We start from the raw sequence: 12,275 nt of genomic DNA on the forward strand, positions 1-12,275 counted from the left end.
AACTCTTCACAAGTTCTGTCTGTGTAATTGTTACTGAAAGCAGTATCTGTCTTCCCTCTATTGCATTCACTTCTGGTTCTGACTTTTGAAACACCAGAGCAGAACCCAGCTCTTCTCTAGGCAAGACACCAGTTGCTAAAACACAGCCAACACACACTGGTCTGTTAATCATCTGGCTATAGGGTTTCAATAGTCAGAACTAACAGTGTTGAGAAAAGCAAAGAATAGACATATACTGCTACTAAATATTTTTTTACGTTTAACTCCCACCTTCCATAAATTAAGGGGGTTTTCTGTCTTTTTAATAAATGCAATATACTTTATATCAGAAACACAACCACATTCAGCTTAGTGAAAATAATTATGAAAGCAATCCTTATATTCTTCAAAGGTTACAGTAAGCTCTAGCTATCCCAGTTCTATTCTGTTGGTGGCAGAACGTCTATAAATTTGTACCATATACTGAGCAAAGTAGGTATGTACCAGGATACAGTTTAGGATTCAGCCTAATAATCCTTGCATTATTGTACTACTATTTTTAGAATTTGAATTTGCCTGAACTGAACCAAATACAGATGCTTACTGGTCTGTCACGTATAAATATAGAATTTTTGGGGGTTTCAGTGGCATAATTACAACATGCTGGGCCCCTCCAAGCAAAAAAGCCTTCAAGGGGGCTTGATGCTCACAGCAACCTAGGAAGGGGGCAGGGGGGCTGCTTTCTATGTAGTTACACCAGTGTTGGGATTGGATTTCATACAAATCTTGTAAAAATCTTGTGTCAAATTCTGTATTCCTTGTGTTTTTTAATGTAGTTGCTAGCACACTTGCAAGCAAATCAGTTAATCACATAACATCACAGAACATGGTAAGGCATTGAGGGAATCTGAGTCTTGGCTGGAGGGGAGCCGACTACTACTACATTGTTTTAATGCTACATTTAGTCAGAACCAGTCGTGCACATAGGGCCGATAACATAGGGCCGATAACATAGGGCCGATAACATAGGGCCGATAACATAGGGCCGATAACATAGGGCCGATAACATAGGGCCGATTACATAGGGCAGATAACATACAGTAGGACAAATAAAGCAAGATACAGATTTTGATTACTAATAACTTTAAAAATCACCCAAACTCTATAATGTATATTGAAAAGTTCCCTACATTTGTGATGTAAACCAAGACTATTTGCAGTTGCCCTTTATTTTATTTTTTTATTGTTGTGCAGTTTGAACTGTAACTTGTTATATATTTGCTAGGGTCCAGTTGACCTAGTTACCAGGCAGTGGTTTGGATATCAGACTGGAAGATAAATTGTCCCTGATTAATTATGCTACCTAGATTTTTCAGGATAATTTTACTAATTGTTTCCTTTTTTCTGCAGAAGATGAAGGGGTCAGTACAACGCAGGCGCTCCTCTTCCTCGGCCCTCTCTCGAGCCCTGAGCAAGACAAAGCTAAACTCCAGGTAAGGACACAGGAGAAATTACTTGTATCTGACAAAACAAAGGATGGTTGTCCTGAAATAAAAAAAATGCAATAACACTGCATTCAGAACAATATTCCAGATCCTGGATCTGCTGCTCTTTATAAATTCTATAAGGATACAGGGATATAGGTGCATATTATATTCCTAGGGGGAATCCAGTAATGGCATTCTTTTCCACACAGCTCAATGTTTAAATCAGCAATAACCAAATTCTTATAGATGGAGGATCAGAATACTTCAAACTATGAACATAGCAAATGAACATTCAGCTTGTGCCCATTGCATTTATGCATAGAGCCACATATTTATGTACCGTTTATTAGTATGTCAGGTAATTTCATCATCTAGGAAGAAACAAGAGGGACTCCAATTTTTATTAGAAGGCATAGCAGCTCAATATGGCATGTTAAGTATATTTACATTGGCACAGTAGAGATCCTCATGTCGCCCCACCGAAGTCATCAGACGGGTAATTTTTGCCAGTTGGATGGTGGAGCATGCAAAAACTCATGTACAAGTAAATACAACTGTGGGGGTTATCTTTATCAGTTTGGGGTGGCCCTTGTTCACCCCTTGATAATTATGGCAAAATTCTATAAAAAAGTACAAACACAGAGATGGGAGAAAATAGAGAGGCATACATATTAGAGAGGGGGTCAGGGGTAGCATACACATTAGATAGGGTGCAAGGGTTAGGTGTAAACATTAGAGAGGGGTCAGAGAGATGCATACATATTAGAGAGGGGACCAGGGGTAGGCATATGCATTGGAGAGGGGACATGGGGTAGGCATACGCATTAGATAGGGAGCAAGAGCTAGGCATACATATTAGAGAGGGGGTCAGAGGGATGCATACACATTAGAGAGGGGCCAGGGTTAGGCATACGCATTAGAGAGGAGGTCAGAGGGATGTATACACATTTGAGGGGGTCAGATGCATGCATATTAGAGAGGGGGCCAGGGTTAGGCATACACATTAGAGATGGGGCCAGAGGGGGGCATAGACATTAGAAATGACGCCTAAGGGAGGCATACACAGAGAGGGGGCCAGCGGGAGGCATACATATTAGAGAGATGGCCAGAGAGAGAGCGAGCAAGAGTTAGAGAGGGGGGGCTAAGTATCCAGGCCCAGATTTTGAGAGAGCCTACCAAGGCCTGGGCCTTGAGCGACAGGATTTCAGGGGGCGGCAAGCTGCCCAACCACACCCACATTGGTTCAGAAACACTGGGGATGCGCAGGAGATACGATCGTTTTTTACATTTCCTGTGTGCCAATCCCCATTGCTCTGGTCCCAATGATGAAAATTTGAAAGAATAAAAGGGTGGTGACAGGGGTGACGAACGGCATCGGGCTTAGGGGTGCCCGCTATGTAAATCCAGCCCTGTAAGTATCCAGCCGGAGAAGGGACCCCAAGTAAAGGCTGACTAGAAACAGGACCAAAGAGACAGAGGCTGGGTTGGAGAGAAGAGAAACACACCAGAGACAGGGACAGAGAAAGAGAGGCTTAAGAGGCAACAGAGTGGGACTAGTGGGGCGGGTAGTAGTGGAAAGCGATGGTGTAAATAAACTTCACTTTGTTTGTTCTAACTCAACAGATATCCACATATATGATTGGCTGTTCCCATGTGAGTCACAATGAACCAGTACTGATTGAGCGCATTGGCTTTTTAGGAACCATAACTGTTACAGCCTGGTAACCTACCAGTGTCTGATATACCCAATATATAAAGTGTCCTTTTTCCGTAGTGCTAAGAGCCATGCTGAATTGAAATGAAACATGGTTCAGCCCCAAGCCAGAAAATCATTTTCTCATTCTAAACGTTAACGTGGAGGCAGCCAAATGCTTTTGCTGTGTTTATCTGTCTGCTCTCTTATAAATAAATCCACTGAGTGTTTGTCTCTGTTTAAACATTTTTTAAACAATTGGTTAGAAGGACAATTTCCCTATCATTCTGTGCACAAAATTAGGTTCTGGTATGTCAGTTAAGTCCCATAATAAGTTAAAAACTCAATAATATTAAGTTGATTAAACGTCTTTCGGTTGTGTGTCCTCTTAATATTTTTGAGCAAATCCTTCTCCTGGAGAAGAATCATAGAAATCTCAGTCTGTCTCTAAATTTACCCCGTGAGTGGGGAGGCAGCAGGGGGATAATGGCCTCTAGAAAGTGATAGTATGCTATGGGAGAGACTGTAGGGAAAGGTGAAGACTGCCTTTGCTCAGCCTGGACTAAAGCTAAACTAAAGCAGTAGGCTACAAATGTTGTACATTATGTTTAAGGCTTCTGTACCAGCCCAAAGCAACCACAGCCATTTAGCAGGGAAGATTTGTGTCTCCAAAGATGCCCTAGTAGCTCCCCATCTTCTTTTCTGCTGATTCGCTGCACATAATCTGTGCTGCTGTCAGTTACTGAGCTCAGGGACTGAATACAAATGTCACAAAATAAGGCTGATTAGTAATCAATTCAAATACAAATAATGATTACATGACAGCACAGAAGACAGTGCAGCTAGCATAAAAATGAAATAATCAGCCCTGTAGCCTCAGCTTATATTACAGGCCAACCTAATTTTTGCTTAATAATTTGCAATGACCCCTAAGCTTAGCTTCTCAACAGCTGCTCATAGCCCACTGAGCCTGTCACCAGGGCCGATCCTGGCCCTTCTGCCGCCTGAAGCAGCTTGATGTTGCTAATGCCCCCCTCCCCCGTGCGCTCACCTTTTTGCTCCAGAGGGGGTTCGGGGGGGGGTCTACAAGGGTGGCGGAGAGGGCCAGGACGCTAGCGCAGAGAGAATAATTGCGCTCTCTTGATTGAAAACCGGAAATTCGCCTCTTAAAGTACCAGGAGCGACATTTTTGCCGCCCCTGGTACCTAGCGGTTTGGAGAGTTTCTCAACTTGCCTCATTGGTGCAGCACCCCAGCCTGTGACAAGTTTGAAGTCTTGGATCATTGCTGCTATTGAGAAGCTGAAACTTTAGGCTCAGGGGTGCTTCGCCAATGAGGCGATACTGTCGCCTCAGGCGGCAGCGCCCCACTAGGTACCAGGGGCAGCAAAAATGCCGCTCCTGGTACTTTAAGAGCCGCATTTCCGGCTTTCAAACTGGAAATTCGGCTTTTCTATCGCAAAGAGCGCAGTTAGGCTTTCTGCGCTAGTTCACTGGCTCTCTCTGCCGCCCTCGTGGACCCCCCTGGACCCCCTCAGGCACAAAAAGGTAAGGGGAGGGGGGGCAGTAACTGGTGCTGCCTCGGGCGGCGGAGGGGCCAGGATCGCCCCTGTTTAGGCCGGTGCAATAAGGTCATTATATAAAATATGGCATTTTTCAGCCACATTCATTTTTAGGGTTTTGTTCTCCTTTAAGTGCAAATTATCAGAACCTAGTCAGTCAAGAACTATTGGAGGTAATGGGAGATGAAGATAGGTCAGGAAAAACAACTTTCTATTGAAAGGCATCCCATTAAGTCTATTATCATTTATGTAGTGCATTCTACACAGCTCTCTCTTGAGATTATTGACATCAGTTTGTACCCAACTAGAGCTTACACTCTACTCGACTCATACTTTCCCAATAACATAAATGCAATAGAGTCATTGTAATGAACTCCTTGCATAGAGTGCCCAGGTCAGAATCAAACATAGGTCCCCCAGGGCTGAAGGCAGCAATTAACTACTGAGCTTCCATGCCACTATTAAGCACAACTCCGCTATATACTGAATCAATGTTTCCTCTACATACCTCTTTGTCCTCTGAAACTGCATTTGGTACATACAGTACAGTCACTCTAAATATTGTTTTGACAAACCCTTCCTTGATATGGTCTCCCATTCTGACACTTTGTCCAGCCCGTGTAACATGAACCGCAGAGCACAGACTCATATAATAAATGAGCTAGAGCCTGATAAATGAGGTTTGAGTTTAAAAACAGATGTACAGTGATGCATGTGCCAGTATTGTGTTCTTAGAAAATTCCCATCTTACGATGTAGCAGCTGCCATGCTAGTGAAAGGCCGCAGAATGCGTTTTATTTGTAGGTTTGTCTGAAAGTGGTTTCTAAGCATTAGGGCATAACAATGTTGTATCTTTCCCAGCTACAGGTTGTCCTTACATATCTGGGTCTAATAATGGTTTTTTCTCCATATTGTATCAAACAAAAGTAAAACTCCTCATAGGAGGGATCAATAAACATTTTTCTAAACGTAACCGAAGGGTACAAATGTTGTACATTATATTTTGTGTTTGTATACCAGCCCAAGGCAACGAGAACCCTTTAGCAGTAAAGATCTGTGCCCCCAAAATGCCCCTTGTAGCTCCCCATCTTCTTTCCGACTTGCACATGCTCTGTGCTGCGTCACTTTTTGAGCCGAGGAACCGACTCGCAATACGCTTTAAAGGGGTGGTTCACATTTAAGTTAACTTTTAGTATGTTATAGAATGGCTAATTCTAAAAAAACTTTTATAATGATCTTCATTTTTTCTTTTTTATAGTTTTTTAATTATTTGCCTGCTACTTCTGACTCTTTCCAGCTTTCAAATGGGGGTCACTGACCCCATCTAAAAAACAAATGCTCTGTAAGGTGACACGTTTAGAGGGTTATTTATCAAAGGTGGAGTTGTATTTTCTTCCCGTAAAATTCAAGGGTAGTTTCAGTAAGATCTCAATTTTTTTGTGTTAAAAAAAAAACCTCTCAAATCTTTCGAGATTTATCATGCCCTGAAGATGGAAACAGCTTGAATCCAAAAATTCTCCAGCTAAAACCTGTCTATATCATGTTGAAGTCAATGGCAGTGAACCATTTGAAATGTTTGTAGCCTTCATGTTATTTGAGTTTTTTTTCAGTGGTTTTTGCTTGAAAACGTGATAAATTAGAGCGATTCGTGTTTTGTTTACTCGATCTTTTTGTTTTTCCCCCTGATTGCACTGATACGAATATTTTCCATTCAAGTTTTTTCATACATAAGCAAACATTAAAGTTGTGAGTTTATTCAAGGTATTAAAAACAACATCGCAATCTCGACCTTTGATAAATAACTCCCTTATTGTTATTGCTACTTTGTATTACTCATCTTTCTATTCAGGCCTCTCCTATTCATATTCCTGTCTCTTATTCATATCAATGAACGGAGACTGCAGGGCTCCTCTCTAATAGATTTCATGATGGGATTTTTCTTCTCATGAAAATTTTTTTATTTTTTGCAAACATTACATTGTATTTTTCTATTCAGGCCTCTCCTTTTCATATTCCTGTCTCTTATTCATATCAATGAATGGTTGGTAGGGTAATTTAGACCCTAGCAACCAGATTGCTGAAATTATAAACTGGGCAGCTGCTGAATATAAAGCCAAATAACTCAAAAACCACAAATTCTTAAAATGAAATCCAGTTGCAAATTGTCTCAGAATATCACTCTCTACATCACACTAAAAGATGAACAGCCCCTTTAAAAAAAAAAATATATATATATATATATATATATATATATATATATATATATATATATATATATATATATATATATATATATATATATAAATTTTCACATTTATCAAAACCTCTTTTGCCAATGTGCTGTTAAAGAAGAGTAAAGAAAGAGCAAGAATGGCATTCATATTGGTGGTGGGCTTGAAAATAATTATCCGATTATTTATAGGAATACGCCAGCTCTCCAGCTGAGCCCAATATGTCAAATACATTGAATTGCTGGGTTCATTGACCAGCTTTAAATAACCATCTGTATCTGTGAACATCCATGGACTGCCAGACCTACTAAGTACAGCACAAGATCCGCATAGTTGGATGGGAGATGAAATTGCTGGAGTTATTTGTTTTCCTGTTTGAAATCCCGCTCTTTTAGATACAATACCCTTACATCCTGTTACTTTCCGGGAGCAATGCTTCGGCTCTGGGTGGTTTCTCCCTCATAATCTATTTTTTGTTTGTGCCAACTCTGGTTTTAGAACACGTCCGTGTAAGTTTGCCAAGCTTGTACCTGGTAGTAAAGGTCTGTTTGTTCATGTCTGTAGTCTGTTCCTTGTACCAGGACAGCGGCTATGGAAATCAAAGCGCTCTCTTTCCTGTATCATTCTTTGAAATAGCAGACCTTTTGTTCTGGCAGTGCCACTTAAATTCCAGATTTTCAAACTGCACGTTTTCTGGAATGGTTTATTTCTGTAATGGAAATAAGGTTGAGGCTGTCGCAGATCTTTCTTAGGAGACTGCAGGACTCCTCTCTCTTGCGGAGCTTAAAATAGATTTCATGATGGGATTTTTCTTCTCATGAAAACAATTTTATTTTTGCAAACATCTAAAAAAAAAATACAGGGATTTTTCAGTTGGGCCGCTGTGTCCCACGAGGTTGGTTCTAAGCATGTCGTCTTGTAAACACAGTATTATTTAAATACTTCTGCAGAATAAGCTACCCCCTATCAGCTGTGGGTTAGAAAGCTGGGGAACTATAGAGCCCCATAAACCCACCTGTCTATCAACCCCAATCATTCCAACCCCAATCCACCCAAACCTTACCTCTGATCCACTTATTTCTTGGAAAGTCCCTAGAATTGTTCAGCTGAAGGCAGACTGTTATAAGTAAGAGTTAAATCATAACAACTTTCCTCGCTTTCAGTCTATTTGTATATCAATTTAATTTACTACCTGTCTAAGCAAAGCCAAGGGGGTCATGTCTTAGGCACATAGGCAGAAAGACAAGAGAAGATGGGAACCTTCTTCACGCAGTTGAGTAACTAGTAGTGATGGGCGAAAAATTTGCCAAACGGCGCCGGCGTCTGTTTTTTTTTTGGCCGCCAGCAAATTTTCACCGGCGAATTTTCGCGGCAGTTTCACAAATGTATTCGCCGGCGGTGAAACGCGGGAATTCACCGCAAATTCGCCCATCACTAGTAACTAGATGTTACTGGGCCCCACAGCAAATTAATTGTAGGGCCCCAACTTATCCAGAGATTGTCCTGCTTTAACAATATATGTTAAATTGCTCATTATTTGGGCCTCATGGGGCCCCCCTATATCTCCTGGGCCCCCTGCAGCCACAGGGTCTGCTTCCTCTGTAGTTGTCTAATAGCTCTACTAAAATTCCAAATCTAGGATTTTGGGATTTATACGATTTTATCAATTTTAAATGAGGCTGCATCCCGTCACTGATTTTCTTTTGTTTATAGCCTATAAAATGTCTGCAGTCAAATATTTATGACTAACAGGAGTTGAAGTATATTTCAGTTAAATTACTTTTGTTTGGTTAGCTGCCAAATCTTTTCTGGAAGATTCCAAATTCAGACACATTCTAAAATGATGGCGTCACACTGACCCTTGCTGTGCTTTTGGGGGTGAGGGGCTTGTCCACCCTTTCTCAAATGCTAAAGTGTTAATCTTAGATCCTCAAATATATAAAATATGGTAGTCCAACATCAAATAGTACCTCACCAGGTAATGGAAGAGGCCCAGGTGCATTGCACTGAGCCTATAGCAAGGGAAGTGGATGAAAACCAAGAATTTGTAGAGCAGGCACTCAAATGAAGGCAATCTTCCACCAGACAATAAATATAAGTAAAATTATTTATTATGTCACATATATAGCCTTAACTGTTTTAGTGTTGTAATCATAAGCTCTGAATTAGTCTTAGATCCTAACTTAAAGGTGCATGGGCAAAGTTTGAAAGCCAAAAGCAGGACGGCGCTCGGATCAAGCAAAGAGCAGGTTTATTGCAATCTCCTACAGGCATAAGATCCCTACAGGGGACTGCAAAAAAACCTGCTCTTTGCTTGATCGGAGTGCCGTCCTTCTTTTTGGCTTTGTGTTTGAGCATTGGGGACTCTGCGGACTGAGCACCCGACAAGGCGTAAAGGAACAGCTTATGGGAAGGTGAGCGTAGAGTTGACCCTTTGGTTTGATTGACATGGGCAAAGTTTGTTGCACAAAGAAGATGTTTGCTTAATACATGGTAAACTGTATTTGAGATCACAAAGATATAAGGAGGAACAGCATAAAAAAAATTCCAACAAAATATAGACAAGCCAATACTTTATATTTGAAATCATATGTAGTATAGGTTTCCCCTTCAAGTGACTGCCCGCAGGCATGAACTAATCACCTTATACATTGCTCCTGTGCCACAGGCCTTACAGAAAGTATCTACAATATGCAAATTAATAAATCCCATTAGGATCAAACGTTGCTAATTTCAATAACCATGCCAATTCTCTTTGCCAATTCTTCTTATGTTGCATTACAGGTATAGGATCTGTTATCCAGAAACCTGTTATCCAAAAAGTTCTGAATTACGGGAATGCTGTCTCCAGTTGACTCTATTTTAATCAAATAATTCAAATGTTTAAAAAATATTTCCTCTTTTCCCCTAATAAGAAGACAGTACCTTGCACTTGATCAAAAACAAAGCTAGAATTAATCCTTATTGGAAGCAAAACCAGACTGTTGGGTTTATCTAATGTTTAAATGATTTTTATAGTAGAATAAGGGTATGGAGATCCAAATTACAGAAAGATCCCCAGGTCCCAAGCATTCTGGATAACAGGTCCCATTTCTGAACGATCTTGATTTATATCAAACATGTCAACTTGGTATGTTGCATGACACAGTACCTGCTCTGAGTTCTGAACATGGGTTTACTTTTAGTGAAGTAAATTGCTAGGCCTGCACATGTATCTTGCCTATGGTTTAATGTGACACATTACTAGGCTTGAATATGTCTTTTGCCTATGATTTAACTGAGCACATTACCCTAGTAGGCCTACCTGTGCATTTGTTGTTCTTGTGTTTTATCTATCGGCCTGCGCATGTATCTTGCCTATGGTTTAAAACTCATTATTATAATTATTATTATATTCCCTATATGTGCTTAAAAAGGCACTACGTTTGCCCAGGAACAGTAAGCCATAGCAACCAATAAGATGTTTGCATTTAAACAGATGACCAGTAAATTCTACCTGCTGATTGGTTGCTACGGTTACTGCCCCAGGCAAACTTAATGCCTTTTATTACATAACCCCATTGTGTCTTGAATATAGTTTAATTATGGTTTAACACAAATTATTAGGACTGTATGTGACTGTAGTTCTATGGGGCACATGACTAAGCCTGTCTTGCTTATAGTTTAATGAAATGCATCATTATGCCTGCATGTGTCTAGCACATTTACGAGACCTGCATGCGTGTTTTTCCTATGGTTGGAAGAGGCATATTTCTAGGCCTGCACATGTCTCTTGCCATACGCTCTAATGGAGCATATTTTTAGGTCTGCACATTTCCTGCCATGTGGTTTTATGAAACAAATGTTACTACAGAAATAAGAAATGTGTATGTGACAGGAATAGAAAGAAATCCTTATATGACTTCACAGATGACAAACACATGCATTCGGGCATTCATTCCACAAATACTTTATAGCCATTCTTTGTAGAGCTATTTCATTGCATTGCTACTTAGAGGTAGTTCATTGGAGTAACATGTTCTGCTGCCCTTGTATTCACCAGCAGCAGGATCAAATCATCCCATCTTGCCCATTAGGTACAGATTTATTGCCAAACAATGGTTCACATTTAGAGGCACATTTATCAAAGGTCGAATTTCAGATTCACTTGAGTTTTAAAAAAAACTCCCCTAAGCTCCCATAAATTCTAGATTCGACCAATCGAAAATTATTAAAGAAATCAAATTTTTTCAACTCGACCCAAAAATTTGATTAGAATTTTAAAAACTCAATTCAGGTTTTTTATCTGAAAAAACTTAAAAGGCTGCAAACAACTCAAAATTGATCCCTGGACCTCTCCCATTGACGTAAACAGCAATTCGACAGGTTTTAGGTGGCGAATAGTCAAATTTGAGTTCTTATAGGGCCAGAGTATGATATATCTCAAAAATCAATTATAATTCTTGAATAACTCCCTAGTCGAATTTGACAGTTTTGAGCATAGAAAAAAACTCAAAAATGTGAATTTCAAATTAAAATTTTCATTTTGACCCTTGATAAATCTGCCCCTTAATGACTCCTTTGTCTTAGAAGGAAATCCTGGCATGGGGGGCGGGGACAGAGGGGGGGTTGCAGCTAGGGGGTCGGGTAGAGGGGGCTTTGCGGCTGGAGGGCCCAGAGGTTGGTGTGGGGGCCCCTAAGGCAGCAGGCCCAGTGGATCCCGGGCCCTCCAGTCCAATGCTGTTACTATATAATTAAGGGGACAATGTAATTAAAATGAAAATGGCTTTAAGATGAACTAAAAAAAACATGCAATTGGTACATAGATTAGATACTTAAAAGAGAACTAAAAAAAGAATGTGGCTAGAAATGCTGTACATTAGATACTGAACTTATTGTACCAGCTAAGAGGTTCAGCAGCCATATTATAATAATTTGTGTATTCAAAATTGCAAGGAAAAGCTCAATCACACCAGATATTACAGAGAAACCCAGCTGGTCGTACGGAAGTCTTGTTGTGCTTGCTCAGAGCAAAGATGTGATTATTAATATTCACTGAAGTAAGTTAATAAACGGATTATATTCTTGTAAAATTCAATTATAGCCTCACTTGCCCTTGAGCAGTCTTAGTCTTTGCTCCCTACCACACTTGGAATGTTGGATGTCAGCTGGCGAAAGACAGGGCCCGGAGCTTTGTAGAGATTGATTTCAAAAGCTACAAGGTTGCTTCAAAACATGTGCACTTAATTTAATATAGCTTGAAGAATAATGTCATCAAACAGTTTTCCCCATTTATTATAGCAATATGCCAGATTGAAATATTTCATATGCACTCTGAGTAATGCT

At 40.2% G+C, this 12,275-nt stretch overlaps 1 protein-coding gene across 1 annotated transcript in view; it reads left to right on the forward strand.

The window, feature by feature from the left end:
• The window catches only part of LOC108704537 (rho GTPase-activating protein 20), a 53,239-nt gene that overhangs the window by 23,127 nt on the left and 17,837 nt on the right, over positions 1-12,275 (forward strand). The window contains exon 2 of the mRNA XM_018241116.2: positions 1,390-1,472. Coding sequence (XP_018096605.1) covers positions 1,390-1,472 — 83 coding nt within the window. The remainder of the gene's footprint in view (positions 1-1,389; positions 1,473-12,275) is intronic.

Source organism: Xenopus laevis, chromosome 8L, assembly GCF_017654675.1.
Source record: "Xenopus laevis strain J_2021 chromosome 8L, Xenopus_laevis_v10.1, whole genome shotgun sequence".
NCBI classification, from domain to species: Eukaryota; Metazoa; Chordata; class Amphibia; order Anura; family Pipidae; genus Xenopus; species Xenopus laevis.